Source organism: Mastigoproctus giganteus, chromosome 8, assembly GCF_048544385.1.
Source record: "Mastigoproctus giganteus isolate SK-2022 chromosome 8, ASM4854438v1, whole genome shotgun sequence".
Classification (NCBI taxonomy): domain Eukaryota; kingdom Metazoa; phylum Arthropoda; class Arachnida; order Uropygi; family Thelyphonidae; genus Mastigoproctus; species Mastigoproctus giganteus.
The window spans coordinates 124,285,426-124,303,395 of NC_143582.1; the positions used below are offsets into that span (position 1 = coordinate 124,285,426).

Below are 17,970 nucleotides of genomic sequence, written 5' to 3' on the forward strand. Positions count from 1 at the left end.
CTGTTGCTGTAGCATACTATCATTACTGTCATTAACAACCCTGCCAACCCTCGTACCATCTGCAAACTTAGACATTTAGCCTGATATACCTTCATCAATATCATGGATAAATACTAAAAACAATGAGCCCAACACCGAACCCTGGTGTTGTTTGACATTGAACAATGTGAAATGGGATAATCTGTGGGATTTATTTTTCTCCTCATTTTCATGATTTCACTGTTGTTTAATCACTGCTCTGATCATGTTACTGAAATTATTCTTGTGTGAATAAAATCCTTTATTCCTCATTCCACCACGAACTCTCCCCTTTTATCTAAATTGCAGTGTTCTAAAGATTTTCTTAGGCGCGTCAAGATGAAAATATAGTACTGTATATGAAATTTACTTTTCTTCTAATCTTAAGAACCTCTTTCTTCCTGCCCTAAGTCTTGCAAGGATAGCAACCAAGTTAATTATAAATCCATACTCGATTTTGAAAATTCTAAGAGTAGGAATCTTGCCTCTAGTTTAAATGTTAGTAAAGTCTTTGGCTAGATGTTGATAAATCTCCCTCCATACTAGACACATTACATTAAATGATGTTGATAAATCTCTCTCTCTCTCTCCATACTGAACACATTACATGCATTGCTTTCCTTGGTTTATATTACATGCAGAAAGAGATTAAAAGAATCCTGAACAGTTCTGATATCAAGAAGTCTCCACCAGTTTTAAAAATTTCTCTAATTTTTAAAACTGGTGGTCCTGGGTGCTAGGCATGCTCATGCTGCAATTGTGTGGGAAATGTGTAAAGCATTATTGAAATCTATAGTTCTCGTTAAATTCTAAAGTTTTTCAAATAATAAAGTTAATAAGTTAACTTTATTATTTGAAAAACTTTATGATTTAGTGTGTGTGTGTCCGTCCATATCACATTATATGTGACACACACACACACACACACACACACACACACACACACACACACACACACACACACACACACACACACACACACACACACACACACACACACACACACTAAATCATCATTAAAGCACTGTTTTGTTTGTTTTTTATCCCCGTTTTAGGCACATAGATGCAACTGCAGCAATCGATGGTTTCATTGGTTGTTTTCGTGGGCTTGTGATCAATGATAATATAGTGAATTTGTATAGCTACATGAAGAGGAGGTAAGTAAGTATTTTGTTAATCTCCTGTGTCTGACTTTTTATGTGATAATTAATGGAATATTTTTAGTTAATCTCTAATCTCTCAGAGATAGATTGTGATCAAAAATTCTATCAAAAATGTTGTTAAGATGTTTTCATTAATTTAATAATCTTATGAACTGTGCTTGCATGAAATGCATGCTTTTGCAGTAGTTACTGCATTTGTGAAAATGAGATCCTCTTCAAAGAAAAGTGAATTTTTAGCATATTATAGATTTCAAAAATTCCAGCATTAGAGTGGATGTTGTTTAATTAAGTTTATCAGTTTATTGTGTATTGTTATTTTTATCTTGGTTGAAAACTGGAACATACTCCAAAAACTATACAATAAAAAAATGAATAAATTAATTAAGAATTTTTTGTTCCTACAAAAGAATTCTGTTTATTTGACCCTCTGAAATCTGGAAAGTTTGGATCTTGGCATTTTCTGGATTTTGGGTGGGCATTTTATTAGTTGGGAGGATGCATTTTTATAGTGCAACTTACCGTACAAGTGTACCCTGCATTGAGAGACAGGTAACTTATGTGGAAATTATTATTATATTGTACAGCAAGTAAAAATAAAATTAATTTCCCCATCCAAAATATATTTTACATAATTAATGAACCAGTGCCCAAAATTTCACACAGTTGCCTCACTGAAATCCAGCCATTGATGTTCCTTAACATAATTTATTTTTTTTCACAAGAGATAATGACCTATTTTGCATTTTGATACAGTTTTCTGCATCTTTGACTTTTCTTATGAGCAGAATACCAGCCTATAGAAATGGCTGAAGAACCAGTAATTCTGAGTAATTTAATAATTGCCAATGAGCCTGTCAGCATTTTTCAATAAAATAGTGTGTGATATTAATATGAAAATGCCTGTTGTTGAGTTGTCAAAGATGGTTAAATATCTTTACTCCAGATAGTTAATGTCTCAAGACTACATGATTGAAATAGCCAAGCCAAAACAATCTGAAAAACTGTTATTAAGAACCTTTAACTACATAACATTCCAGAAATCTTCACCTTTTTTCAGTTTGCTTTCCAAGCATTTGTTGGCTTATGCTATTGTCATGTGTGCCTGTCTCCTCCCATATGAACTCAATTCAGTTTTTCTATTTCTGGTGAAACTTTGGAAATTCAGTTGCCAGGAAGTCTAGATATCATGGCAATTGTTATGAACAAAACTTGGACTCAAATACCATGCTAGTAAACAATTTTAAAATACATAGGGCATCAGGTGAAATTTTGAATATCAAATTTGAAGTCTCAATTTTAAAATAAATTCTTACTGTAGTTTTTTCCCCAGTAATCTCCTGCTTCCCTTCTGGTTTATTTTTTTTTTTTTCAATGAAATCCTGTTTATTTATTTTTTTTTTATCAGTAATTTGCTTTCCAAAGGTCAGAAGTTGGCAGCTATGTTTATAGAGTGTCTCAAAAATATGTGCCCACATTTTAAGAAATAAATAAAATTAATTACAAACCTCAAAACTATTATTATTGGGTGTGCTTAGAAGGCATAGTTTTCAGGATATGGTGAACTAGTGCAGGTATCAGTTCTCCACCATTTTCTTATAGGCACTGTTTGCAGTGATGAACAGTGCCTATAAGAAAATAAAATAGTTCCACACACTTGTTTAATTTCATCTTTTAATTGTGGAAGAGTTTTTTTTTTTTTTTTTTACACTATAAGCCAAAGTTGAGTGGAGTTGAATCTGTAAAAGTGGGGGGGAATTGACACATTGTTGTTGGCCTGTCCCCTGGTTTACAAAATTGTTATCAAGATACGCTCTGGCATCATGATGATAATGTAAGGGTGCCCCATCATACTCTCAGAAACTCAGTCGAAATGGATACATTAAGCATGTGGAAATACATATCACTAGTAATGCTCCTTCAAAAAAAAAATACAGACCAACAGTTTCCCTGGATCAGATACCACACCAAACTTTAACTCCTGTTATTTAGTATTCACTGCATTCTCTTCATGAATGTTTGGATTATCAGAGGACCAACAATTGTGTTGGTTCACTGTACCATTGAGCTTGAACTTTGCTCTCATCTGACCAAACAGACTTGTCCAAAAATCTTGCATTTTTGTCCACCTTCACTTTAAACCATTCACAGCTCGGCTCAATAATTGGGATCATCTTCATTCATATCATGTAGCAATCTTGGCTCATCAGATTTCCACTTATTTGATCTTTGGAGACTACACTTGTTCTTCTAATTTCAGTCTTACAGAAAATTTATGATCGCCTTACAGATTTTTCTGATGTTAAAATTGTTGCAACACCATGCCCCCATCAATGGGGGAGGGATCTCCCAGATCTTTGCTTTCACAAATCTTGCAGTATACCAATTACTCAAATTTATCATGAATTTTTGAAATTATTCTTCATGATGGTGGTTCTGTGGCAAATTTATGGCTCCACTGCCTTTGAACTACTCACTCATTCTCAGATTTCCAGTACCATTTTAAAATTAAAATTTCTTTGCATTGCAGGTATTACATTACATTTCATTTAGGTTTAACAACTGATGCCATCTTTTAGCAGAAAAATATACTAACAAAAGACAAAAACATTTAAGTTTGGTTATAGTATTAGTTTTTTTTTTTTTATTAGTTGTTGGCGCATCAGCTTCTATGGCCATATTGCACCTCCCAAAGTTTTTGCATTTTACTGTGATCCAAGCCCGAGGCGGGAATCGAACCCGCGACCTTTGGGTTGCCAGGCAGGCACCTTACCTACCTGGCTAGCCTGGTCGGCTATATAGTATTAGTAGTAGCAAATGTTGCAAGGAAGCAAACCTGTACAGCATCAGCCGAAAAAAAAAAAAAAAATCACATTCTCTCTCCCTCCCTCCCCACTCATCACCTGTCCATATTCAGCAATCATATTTTACAACCATCCTTCTTCTTTCTTACTAAGAATACCCTTTGCTCTCCTCACTAATCTCATTGCCTTTCTCTGCACTTGTTCCAAGAGATCCACATCTTTCCTGAAATGAGGCCTCCAGACCTGTATCTACTATTCAAGATGTAGCCTAAGCATTGCCTTATACAACAGATGATTATAATCACTTATCCTTTCTGTCAAAATTTATGTATATCATTGACAAAATTCCATCAGCTGTCTTAGCAGCCTGTCTTCATGTCTGACTGCACAGTTAGCTCCCAGGTTTTTTTTCATTCTCCATCTGAGTACCACACAGTTAGAATGTTATTCTGGGATTAAATTACTCTTACTCATATGCAGTACCTTGCATTTGTCAATGTTAAATTTGAATTGCCACTCTCAGCGTATCTTCCTAATTTTTCTAATAGCATACCCTGATTACTGTCATTAAGCAGCCTGACTTTTGTATCATCTGCAAACTGAGACATTAAGCCTGATATGCCTTCATTAGTATCATTAATAAACACAGAAAAAAAAAAATGGACCCAGACTGAGCCCTGTGGTACTTTACTAATAACATTTATTCACAAAGAGCAGTGCCCACTTAATGATTCCTTTATCTATAGTGGTAACTTGCCCCTACTGTCACACTGCTCCAGTTTGTAAAGCAGTCTTACATGGAACAGCATTAAAAGCTTTTCTAAAATCTAAGTATGTGATGTAAAATTTATTTTTGCATCCAGTTTCTTTGTTACTGCATCATAATATCCAAACATCTGTATACATTTTATGCATACAGATGATTTAACCATCTCCTGTTAGTCACAGAGCACAAATAGTATCAAAAAATATCTTCAACTTACATTAGCTAACATATAATCTGGGACCATACACAATGGTTACCGTTTAACCAAAGAGAAATTCACCACCAGTTACTTTTCTTAAGAACATGAACTCCACAATGATCCCCAAACAGTGTTGAGGTTCATATTGAGAGAGAGAGAGAGAGAGAGAGAGAGAGAGAGAGAGAGAGAGATCCCACTCATCAATGGATCATCCCTATTGCATTTGTCAGCACTATCCAGTTCTTAGGCCTAATGCTGGACAGCAGACCAAGCTTTCAGGCCCACATGACTCAACATTTTCTTGAATAAATTAAATATATTCTGATCAGTATTATCCGTGTCATGGGGGTACCAACTGCCACACTTCATTATGCCTCTATAGGACCCCAGTGACTATAGTGATTTCCAAGTAAATTGCAAGTACTATCTCTCATAAAGCAGTTTATTGTAAAGGGTATAATTTACAGTTATAAGATTGACATGCTTTACAATTGTAATTTACAATGTCTTTTAATTTTGATCTTCAGAAGTAAAGAAGTTAACCTACTTAGAAGAAAGAAAGATATACCTTTCTGATTGTATATATAACTAATTTTTTAGCATAGCAACTGCTAAATTCTCCTTATTGCTTTCTCGCTGGTGGCACAATACCTGCCTCCTGTGGTGGGGCTGGAATCCTGGGAGAAGAAAAATACTCTCCTATGCTAAAAGGAACAACAGTGGGCAATACAAAATAGTCCACCTGGGATCATCCAATCGAGGTTTTTTCTCAGCCAGACAATATGACCTAAACATATCTCGTAACATAAACTCTAGAGTTCATAAATATGTGCATCTACCATCTATATCAAGCTCTACTATCGATCTTTCATTATGTTCTCCAACAATAATTTCCCCCCCCCCAATTCCTCCAATCAGCACACAGCAGAAAACATTGTAGTGACCACTTCCTGGTCGTCTGTATACATCTAGACACATTCTCTTATGTAAGTGACATAAGAACAACCTGGAAATTCTACAAGTTTAACTGTATGAAATACCAAGAAATAGCTCATTTATATACTTATATCATTGCAACCCACACTCCGAGACAGCCTATATTACAAAACAGATATAGCAGCAACTGAATCTACCATCCCCAAATCATCTAATAAACTGTAATAATGCTAAAAAGTAGAAGAATAAATGCTGAAATCTATTTCATAAACTAGATCAATGAACTACAATCTACAAACAGAAATTTATTTCATAAACTATAACTAATCTAATGCAGTTCAAGAAGGCAAGGGCTCAAACTCACCATATTAGATGAGCAAAAAATAAGCATAGGCACATTATGTTGTCACTATAAACAGATCCTCAGATACTGCTATAGTCTGGAACAAAATAAAACAAACAAATTAATGTCTGTTTGAATTTGTTGTCCAACTCTACTTCTAAAGGATAAGGAAATATTTGAACTTCTTAAAATTTTCCAATACATTAAGCAGTTTGTTTGAAACATTCAGTCATTATCATGTATGATAATGACTGAAAGAGAGTGGTAATCAATGGACACTGCTCATCGTGGACTAATGTTATTAGTGGAGTCTCTCAGGGTTCAGTATTGGGTCCATTATTGTTTTCTGTATTTATAAATGATATTGATGATGGTATATCAAGCTTAATGTCCAAGTTTGCAGACAATACGAAGGTTGGCAGGGTTGTCAAGGACACTTCTGACACTATGCTACTGCAACAGGATCTGGAAAGGTTGACCAGATGGGCTGAGAGAGAGGTGGCAAATGAAGTTTAACATTGACAAATATAAAGTACTACATATGGGAAACAGCAACCCCAGAGCAATGTATCAACTCTGTGGTACTACACTGACAGTAGTAGAGAATGAAAGGGACCTGGGGGTGGTTGTGCAGGCAGATATGAAGTTTTCTGAGCAGTGCAGACGGGCTGCAAGAGTAGCTCATGGTGTATTGTCGATGATATATAGGAATTTTTCTAGCAGGGATAAGGAGGCGATTATTCCCTTGTATAAGGCAATGGTCAGACCGCACCTAGAGTACTGTATACAGGTCTGGAGGCCTCATTTCAAGAAGGATGTAGAGATGCTTGAACGAGTACAGAGAAGGGCAACAAGATTAGTGAATGGAACAAAGGGGTGCTCTTACGAAGAAAGGCTTACAAAAGTTTTGCAAATTACAGTGTCTGGAGACTAGGCAACGGCGAGGTGATCTAATAGAGGTGTATAAAGCCTTGAATGGTTTGAGCATGCTCAATGCTGATGGGATTCTTCCTCTTGCTCAGAATAATCACCTGAGAGGGCATAAATTCAAATTGAGGAAAGACAGATGTAGGATAGACGTGAGGAAATTTGCCTTTAGCCAGCGGGTGGTTGGTTGCTGGAATAGACTTCCATCCCTTGTCGTGGAAGTTGATAGCCTAAATAAGTTTAAGGCTCAGCTGGACAGGTATTTCGAACGAACAGAGGGATGAAGTGGAAGTGGTTATTTTTTTATTTATTTATTTTTATTTATTTTTTATTTTTATTTTTATTTTTTTTTTTTTTGGCTGATGCTGCATAAGCTTGCTTTCTTGCATCAAATGCTAATGCTAATGAACCAGCCTTTCAGTTGCTCAAAGCATGGACAGAAAAGTAAAAACTTAACTTCAATACTACTTGCCAATTTTCATAATATCTACCACTGACTGTGATTGAATTGCATAATGCACTTACACAGGTGAAGAATATTGCTCTAAGCCATAATGGAAATTATTATGCAGTGACCGCTCATTTAAGTTTAACTCTCTTTTAAGCTCATTTAAGTTTAACTTTTAAGTTTAACTGCTCTCTTACAGTTATATAATGGAATTTTCTTAGATTAACATTATCCTTAGCTGGTGCCATTCTTCAGCATTAACCTTCCAGAAGCCAGGGAAAGACCACACTGAGCCACTAAATTACTACCTTATTGATCTAACCAGTGGTTCAGGAAAAACATTAGAAAAAAATAATACCAGATTGACATGGTCCTTAGACTCAAAGTGTTCATATCTAAGTCAGTATGGTTTTTGAAAGAGTAGTTAACACCTTATCTCATGATTAAAGCTGAAGCAAATATTTGGCATCCTTCCTCAGAAATGAGCACTTAAAATATATTTTTTTAGCCTTTTTTTGTTTGCAGTGTTTATGAAGTGATGATATATATTAAGTTCAAAACCTGCACACTTAATGTTCTTTTTTTTTTTCCTTTTTTTTTTTTTTTTTGACACATTCAACCTTTTTTGGGTGAAAAATATTTCATTAAACTAAACTAAACTAAACTAAATGTATCTTGAATATTACTGTATAAATGGAATAAATGCAGTATTAATATGCTCTTAGTGATATTTATACTGTGCTATGCCTTGAATTGAAAAAGCTTTTGATATGACTTGAAAATATGGGCTTCTCCATGACCTCTATAAATTTGGCCTTTGAGGCAATTTATTTAAATTATTCAGACCATTTTGAGTAATAGATCCTTTCAAGTACATTTCCAGTCTTTTCTTTCTTGAATGTATGTATCAGAAGAGGAAGTTTCCTAACGCTCTATGCTGAGTGCCACACTCATTGCCAAGGCGCTTCCGTAGCCAGGTGGGAAGGAGCAACAGTGCGTAGCACACGCTTCTTGATTAGACTGGGGTTCAAGCCTGTGACCACCAAATACAGAGGATGCGGAAAGGTCAGGGAATGATCACCCCATATCCCTGGAGCAATATGGCCTTAGTTGCTAATGCTCCTAAAAACCAAATAACAAACAAACAAACAAACAAACACTCATCGCCAATCAGGTTCAACTATATAATTAAGTTTATACCTGACACAGTCGATGCATATTTGTATGTGAATGATTTTGCTATCTCATGTTATTTTCCAAATATACAACTACTCAAAAGACAACTACAAAGCACCATTCACAGGTTAGTGAATGGCGCTTTGTAGTGAATGGCCCATTCACTCTTGGGCCAAAAATAATATCTGTTGATTTACTAAACCAAAAACAATGGCTATTGACTTTCTGAACCAAAATTAAGTGTAGTCCCTTTTGTCACAGGCATACTTTGTATCCTTATCCAGACTTTCTTCGATATATGAAAAGGAGGTTGCACAAGGAAAAGTTTTGGAATTGAGAGATTTTTAGTTAAAAATATTAATTAGCCATTTTAAAGAAGAAATAAATATTAAAGTGAATGTAAATAGTATTCTTTAACTGTTTCAGGAAAGGGGGAGATTATTTTCAAGAAATGTTGATAGGTGTATTTAAAGGAACCTTGCAAAGAGGAAAGAGATATCAAAGAACAGCATTGTACTGTACATGATGTGTAGGGTGTCAGAGGAAATAGGATTCAAGAGACAATAGTTTCATAGGAATAGGTATTGGAATTTAAAAAGGTGATACAGCCACTTAATCATACAAAATAAACCAAGTCCTTTGTTAATGTCCAGTAAAGTATGGCCTAAATAGCCTGTGCATCAAAAACTCTAATAACACAATGATCTCTTCTCTAATGGAGTCTCTCTCTCTCCCCCCCCCTGACAATCAGATTGTGTCATTGAAATTATTCTTGTTGGGACGAAATATTTTATTCCTCATTTCACAATCAGGTTTCATCTTTTTACGTAAACCTTGGTTTTCCAGTAAATGTATAAGGTTGCACAATAAGAATATTGCAGTTGGTTTGTATCCAAATTCTCAGCTTCATTTTTCTGCCTATTCTAGGGGATTTGACAGGAATTTTATGCACGATCTGCCCATAGAAGCAATATTATCAGTCAGAAAGGTCCAAATTACTGCATGCCTAGATTTCTACTTTTGCTCTTTAAATATAAAAAAAAAAACACATGAATGAAATGTTTTTAATTAAAATATGTTTTTTCTTGATTTGCCTTTAAAAATTGTGATGCATCATATTTTCTAAAAATTTAATAACTTGTCAATCTCATCTTGCACATAGTGATTGTGCTTTTATATATTTCAATAAACAGATGTATAGTAACGTAACTGTTTTCAAATTATTCAAAGTAGTATCACTTGAAAAAAAAAATTACAGCAGCTCTGTCTTTATAGTGGTGATGATGTTAGATCAAGTTGTAGCCAGTCATGCTTGCCCAATCCATGCCAGAATGGTGGTGTTTGTCACGAATTCTGGGGATCATACTCTTGTAAATGTGCAAACAGATATGCTCACACAGGAAAGAACTGTGAAAATAGTAAGTTGTTCAGATCTACTCTTTTATCCTCTTTAAATTCATAGTTAATTTAGTGTTGTAATTGCACTGTAAAAGAAATACTAACAAAATATTATGCCATTAACATTTTTGTGTTGGTCGAAAAATTCCACATATAGCCCGATGGACATTTATACAGAAATTTGTTTATTCTTTTTTTGATCTTATTTGATACATATTTGATCTTATTTGATAGAAACATATTTGATCTTATTTGATAGAAACATATTTGATCTTAAAATGAGAATTGTTGTGATTTTTCACTAAATTAGAGCTAATTTCTACACTGAATAAGCATTAATTACTGTGCCACCCCCCTACCAGGTAATGGCCACTGAGATTCATTGATTTGTGTGTATGTGTGTTATTGTGCTTTTGATGTTTCTGTCACAATCAGTTCTCTTACAATGTTTGGAAATTAAAGAGCTTTAGAACAGTTTTTAGAACATGCATTGTTTGTACTGTGTAGTGATGAATAGTTAGAGATAATTTTTATGTCCGATGGCATTGATATAATTGTCTACTTATTTTTCTGTGCCACAATAAAACTTGATTTGTTTATGTCTGTTATCTGTAAAGCACATAACTATTTAAAAAAAAAAGTTTCATGTTGCTCTTTGCTATATAATAATAATAAAGGCATTTTGTAATCTATGAAAGCCTTGCTCATTCAGGGCTAGAACAACCTTTGAAGATAAATAAAAAAAAGGTGTTCCTATATAATAAAATATTCATTATTTATATTAAATATAATTGATATAAAAAGTGGTGCCTCTGTAGCCAGGTGGAAAGGAGCAGCAGTGCATAGCACACGCTTCTTGATTAGAGCGGGGTTCGAGCCCGTCACCACCAAATACGAAGGATGCGGAAAGGTCAAGAAATGACCACAGCATATCCCGGAGCAATATGGCCTTAGTTGCTAATGCTCCTAAAAACCAAATAACAATAACAATATAAAAAGTATAGGAATATATTACTGCATTTCTCTGATATTTATATATCAACTACAACTTTTTTATAAGTTGAAAAGTGTAATGCAAACTTGCCATAGTAAACATAAAGAAAAACAGTTTGTGCTTAGCAATTTATGTTGTTCAAGATTTTATGGGGAAAATCATACACTCTCAACTTTGAAGAAAGTTTTATAAGTAGGATAAAAATTTTATTTCTGAAAGAAAATTAAGTAATTCAAAAGCTAATATTCAGTATATACTATTGTCAATACAGTCAGAACTCTATATAATGATCCCTCAGGGGAATGAGAAAAACTGTCTTTATATCGACTGTTTTTTTTAAATGGTTGATATAAAGACCGTTTAAAAAAACAGTCTTTAAATTTTTAATAAATAATATTAAACAACATTGTTTAATATTTTTTTATAATATTAAATAATATAATATATTATAATATATTATATTATAAATTATATAATACTATAAAATTATAATATAATTTTATAGTATTAAACAAAAAAATTATGAGGAAAGTGATAGTAGGAGAGGAAAAAGAAGAAGAAGAAGAAGAAGAAGAAGAAGTACCATTGAAAGAGGAAAAGGGCAGTTATTCCTCACTCATAAATCCCTCAAATAGGCAGAGCTTCCCCATTAGGGAAAAACTGTTACCTATTCTCGGTAACTTGGGCAGCATCAAGCTCCTGCAAATGGCACTGTTTCGAGGCTTATTAGCCTCTCTCCATTGAGTGGGGTAGGTACTCTGGTGTTGCAATAGTGACAATCCAGTTGTGAAGTATAACTCCACAATATGAGAGATGCCTGATAGAGTGCACTGATTTAGACTAAAGGATATTTTTGCCTAGACTGCAAAGGAGTTTACTGACACATGGGTTAGTGTAATTTGTGTAATTTTTATACATGTAGGTATAAAATGATCATCTACCCAGTTATTTATTCAAGATAGTGCAATGTCACATCAACTCATTGTGAAGGTATTCACAATATGAGATATAATTAAAATGATGCCAATTCATCTACCTGGGTGAATGATCATTTTATACTTACATGTATAAAAATAATGCAAATTGTTACTTATTCTTGGTGGTATTCACTGAGAATAAGTAAAAATAGTCTTCTCGATTGGTGAAAATGTTACTTATTTGAGATAGTGCAATGCCATGGAAACTTGTTGTGAAGGTATTCACAATATGAGGTATAATTAAAATGATGTGGGTAGATGATCATTTTATACCTACACGTATAAAAGTAATGTAAATGCATAACCCATGTATCAGTAAACTCCTTCACAGACTAGACAAGACAAAAATATCCTTAAGAAAATTATGATTGTAAATTTTGCATTGATTGTAAAGTGCAGTAAGGTTACAATTAAATTGTAAATTTTACTACATAAGCTACATACCTATTAAGACCTGACAAGAGAATTGTTTCATGCTTTAAAATAATCTGTCAAAACATTCTGTTTCAATGGTAGAGCAAGTTTTAAAAGAGAATTATGAAAGTGCATGATAGCAGTATTTCACTTTTGCAGTTAGGCTGCTCTTTAAAAAATCAATGTACAAGTTCTAACCCTTGATGAGCATCTTTCACTGAAACTTTTTGTACAATTACAGTAGGTTCCTCATTTTCATCACTACAAATTTCAGAAGATTCCATTACATCTGCAATGAGTTCCTCTTCATTCATGCATATCCCGAAACATTCAATATCTTCATCCATTTCTGCATCATTTTTGAAACTTAAGTTTTTCTGTAATTTAGGTGTTCAAATATTTCTTCCCTATTATCAAACTGTTCAAAAACACACATGCTCAAATATTTCTTCCCTATTATCAAATTGTTCTTCAGAATTAATAGAGAAAGAAGCATGCAAAACTTCACACATTGAATCATTCAGGGTGGCAAATTCAGCATGTTTGAAGCAATTGGCAATCACTTTTTCATCAACTTTATCCCATGCTGAAACACATAAATGCACACCCCCACAGGATGTCGATTTTGCATTGAATTTGGCTTTCAGACATAGCACAATTTTGTTTAATAGCATTCTTCAGTAGTTTTTCTTAAAACACTGGATTACACCTTCATCAAGTGGCTGAAGAACTAACATATTTGGTGGTCGGCCATTGCACATAGGTCGTTTACTTGACAATGAGGGATGCAGTTATCCACAAACAGGATACTTTTTCTATTCTTCTCACTCATCCTGCAATATAAGTTTCTGATCCATTCTTTGTAGATTTGTGATGTCATCCATGCCTTGTGGTTTACTCGATACATGGGCAGTAATGTTTCCAGACCTTTAAAGCATCAAGACTTCTGAGTTTTCCCAATGATTAAAAGAGGAAGCTAGGAGAACAGTAATCCATTGTTTGGCCTTTTTTCTTCCGCTATATTTCTCACCTTTAAATATTATATCTGGTAGCAATTTAAAAAAAAGAGTCCCGTTTCATCAGTATTGAAGATGTCATTATTGTTGTATATCAAAAAAACATTTTTTTAACGATTTTCCTTTCATTCCTTTGTAGGGTCAATGTCCACCTGCACTTTCAGCACACTTTTTTTGAAAGACAAGCCATGACAAGTCTGAAATTCCTGGCATCCATCCATCTGAATCCTTAAATTTTCATATCATTCCATTTGATGCGCAAGTGATTCAGCCTTAGCTTTTAAAAGATTACCATTTACAGGAACGTTTTTTGCGGACATCATCATTAGCCATTCCAAAAGTGCCTTTTCAAGATTCAGATATTTCATCTTTTTTGCTCAAATCTTACCTTGCAGCAGATTTCTCTAAACTTCAGTCTTTTTTCGATCTTTCAGAAGAGTGAACTGGATACTCTTAAGAATGCCAAACTGTTTGGCTATGCTAGTCTTAGAATGCACACCATTATCTGTATCCTTCAAAATCCTCATTTTATCCATTATCTATAGCTTGCAAAATCCTAATTTTATCCATTATCTATAAATGGATCAGCTACGTAGAAAGAATGAACCCAGACCGGATCCCAAAATTAGCCTTTAATTACAAGCCTACAGGCAAGAGATATGTTGGTCGACCAAGACAACGATGGCGAGATCAAGACCACCTACAAGAGCTACAATGGAACAGGTCTTAAAAGACCTAAGCCGGACCAAGTTCATGATGATGATCTATAGCTTGCAAAATCCTAATTTTATCTGCTTTCTTGGAGCCATACCAATAAACATACACTCTAATTAATGAAATTAACTTCTAGCTAGTGTTCATTTTATTACTGCACTGTGAGAAAAGAGCGTGGAAAATCTTAGCAAATGATATCTCATGGTCAGGCTGCAACTTTATTTGCTTCAATATATTTGAAGTGTATACTGTTATTTTTAAATGCAAATATTGTAATAAAAAAGTAAGCTTCAGATTAAGAGGTAGAAATTTATGGTCATTATAGAGAAATCCTTTTATTTTCAGTGTCATTATGCTGAATGTAAAATAGCATTAGGTTAGTGAGCAATTAGCCAGGACCAACCATAGGATATTATAATGCATTGGGATGTTAAAAAGAGGTTCGCTATAAAGAGCTTTGACTGTAATAACGGAAACAATAATAAAGGGAAAAAATTGTCCATCTTCATGTAATCTATATTTATTTCATTTCTATCGGTAACTATATATAAAAAGAAAAGCAGTAAGGCAGATTTTCATTATTGATTAGTGTATCATTCCTAGTTATCTGAATAATCAGAAAAATATTGGAAAACTAAATTATAATATAATTATTTAGTATGACCTGGACTAGACTAAGAAAGACTAAAAAGATTTGTAATTTTTTTTTTTTTTTTTTTTTTATGAGAGAGAGAGAGAGAGAGAGAGAGAGTACAAGTTTGGATATACTCTGAAGACTGTGAGGCTAGAAACGTCAAGCTTAACTAGTCTCACACAGGCTAGTTAAAGCTACAGCAGAAAAGTATAAAATAAATATTAATACCACCTCTCTTCCTTACAGCCCATCACAAAATTGGAGTTAAAAGAATCACTGAATAAAAAAATCCAACAGTACTGATGGTTCAGATGGAATACAGTAAACCCTCGCTAATCTGGTTACAGTTGATCCAGATGTCAGATAATCCAGATCGAAATATGAAAAATTCTGTTCACAGTTGAGTACTTTGAAAGACACATGGGATTTGTCACTCTGACTGCAGAGAGAGAGAGATGGATCATACATTACATTGTCTTGCATGTTGTTCAGTATCATTGTTGACTCTGAATTGGGCAGATGTTATTGCTTATATCACTTCATTTGCATACTTCTTTATATGTACATAAGTTAACATATTTTATATAATTATGGGTTCTAAAGAATTGAAAAGTGGAATAAAAAGAAAACAAGTTACTTTAACTATCATTAACAAGCTCAAAATGGTGATAGAACAACTTGAAAATGGTATTCCTGGAAGAAAAAAAATTTCTGAAGAATTTGGTATTAGCCAACAGACTGTCAGATATTAAAAAAAAAAAGAATCTGTAAAGACATTTTCTCTAAAATTCAATGTGGGGAGTGATAAAAGCAGTGTATCAAATAGACAGACATTAAATAATCCAAAAGAAGTGTTGCTGGAAGCAGTGGCAGATTACCCATTAAGGCAATGAGGCACGTGCCTAGGGGAACCCAGGCTTTGGGGGGCCCCAAGCCAAGACATTTTCCTATAGTGTTCTAAAATAGATTAATGTTTTCAGTAAATATCATAAAAATCTTGATTAATTTAAGCAAAAATTTCAAAAGTACAAAATTTCATTTATTTGCCATCTAACTTTTATTTAATTTTTATTCTTTTTTTTTATTATTATTTTGGGGGGGGCCCAAATATAATTTGCCTAGGGGCCCCAACTATCCTTAATCCGCCACTGGCTGGAAGAAGCTGTATTAGCAAAAATTATTATTATTATTAGCCATATCGTGCAAGGAAGCCTGAGGCTTATGCTGCACCAGCCAAAAAACATTCCCAAGATACCCTGAGAGAGAGAGAGAGAGAGAGAGAAGTAGAAAGGAATTACCAAGAAAGTGAAGAATGATGATATCAAGCTCAGGATCCTGGGTGTGTCAAGTCCATACTCACCAGGTGTGAGCGGCTGGCGTGCGATGGCAATGCCGCCTGATAAATGTATAAAAATACAATACTGTATATATATCCATCTATCAATAAATAAATGTATTTTCTTTCAATAGTTTTTAAATAAAGGCTCTGCAGTGATATTTTTTAAATTTATTTTCTTCAGCGCTACTTATATGATTAAATTTTCCATTTATTTGGGTTCTAAGTTTTTTGTCTTTTAGGGCTATCTTTTGCTTCACTAATCTGGATTATTGCTTAATCTAGATGACCCCCCCCCCCCAATTAATCTGAATTAGCGAGGGTTTACTGTATATATATATATATATATATAAGTAATTATTTCAGTTTTTCCACTATTTGCAAGTTAGCAAGTTTCTAACATTGTCAGTTATTTAATCAGTTATTTAAATAATTATTACAGTTTTCTAACTGTCATTTATTTAATTAATTATTTATTCAATTGGTCTTAAAGAAACCAAAACTAGAAAGATGCTGCTATCTTTCTTTGTGGTATCTCTTGTTTCATATTTTTCACAATTTTCTATTATTACATGCCACTGTCTGTTATTTAATTTATTTATTATTTATTTTTTGTTATTTGCTGCCTTTTCAGTTTTCCACAATTTTCAGCATTTTTTTAACATTGTAAGTTATTTAATTAATTATTTCAATTTTCCATAATTTTCAGCTATTTTCTAAAATTGTCAGTTATTTAATTAATTATTGATTTAATTGGTCATAAAGTAACCAAAATTGAGAGGGCACTGCTATCTTTCTTTATCATATATCAGGCTATGTTCTGAGTTATAGACCTTTTAGCAATGTTTTTACAGAATGAAGGAAAGTTCATGTTCTATAGGTTCTATTTGAGCTGATTTAATATTTATTATTACAGGTAACCCTCATGTAACATGGCTTCACAATTTCGTATTACGCAAAATCTTGTGTAATGCGAAACTGTGTTATACGGGACTAAGAACCAATACAAAAAGGGGATTACATTCCAAAAGCTAACAAAAAAATATGCCATGTTTTTTTTATAACTATCAGAAACTTAATATTTTAACTTTATGTTTATAATAGTAGTAACTTAAATAGTAATAACTGAACAAACATCTTACCCTACAAACTGTGATACTTATATGTGAAGGCACACTATTGCCATAGTTGCCGATGCACCTAATAAATCCTGAAACAAACAAACAACTTATATGCGAGATAATGTACGTTCATTTAATTTTCTTCCTCTTCATCGCTGCTAAGCACAATCTTTTCTGAAGCATCTAGATTTCGTGTATCTTCTGCTCTCTTTAAAAGTCATGAACTGTACTCTTCAAAGTCACAATTATTTTTTATTTTTTTATTATTTTTTTTTTATGAAAACCCCCAAACACGAGAGGTATTAGAACCTGTAGTACTTAGTACCGTGCTTGGGTTGGAGGTTGAGAATACAAAAGAAGATATTTGTTGGCATTATACTTGCCAACTTCGGTAGACTGTAATTTTCAGGAAATACGCATGAAGGAAGGTTGTTCCAGAAAACAGCAGTTGAATGAATAAATGAGGAAGATGAAAAGTTGGTTCTGTGAGTTTGAAGTTGGACAGTAAATGGATGTTGGCTGGTGGCGGCACGTGTTCAGACTGTTTTGAAAGAGAGAGCAGGAATTATAGATGCCAATTCAGAAGAAC

At 33.7% G+C, this 17,970-nt stretch overlaps 1 protein-coding gene across 1 annotated transcript in view; it reads left to right on the forward strand.

Annotated features, from left to right (window-relative positions):
* The window catches only part of LOC150081798 (axotactin-like), a 638,696-nt gene that overhangs the window by 291,149 nt on the left and 329,577 nt on the right, over window positions 1-17,970 (forward strand). Inside the window, exons 18-19 of the mRNA XM_090378896.1 lie at window positions 1,074-1,175; window positions 10,053-10,195. Of these exons, the coding sequence (XP_090235022.1) occupies window positions 1,074-1,175; window positions 10,053-10,195 (245 nt within the window). The remainder of the gene's footprint in view (window positions 1-1,073; window positions 1,176-10,052; window positions 10,196-17,970) is intronic.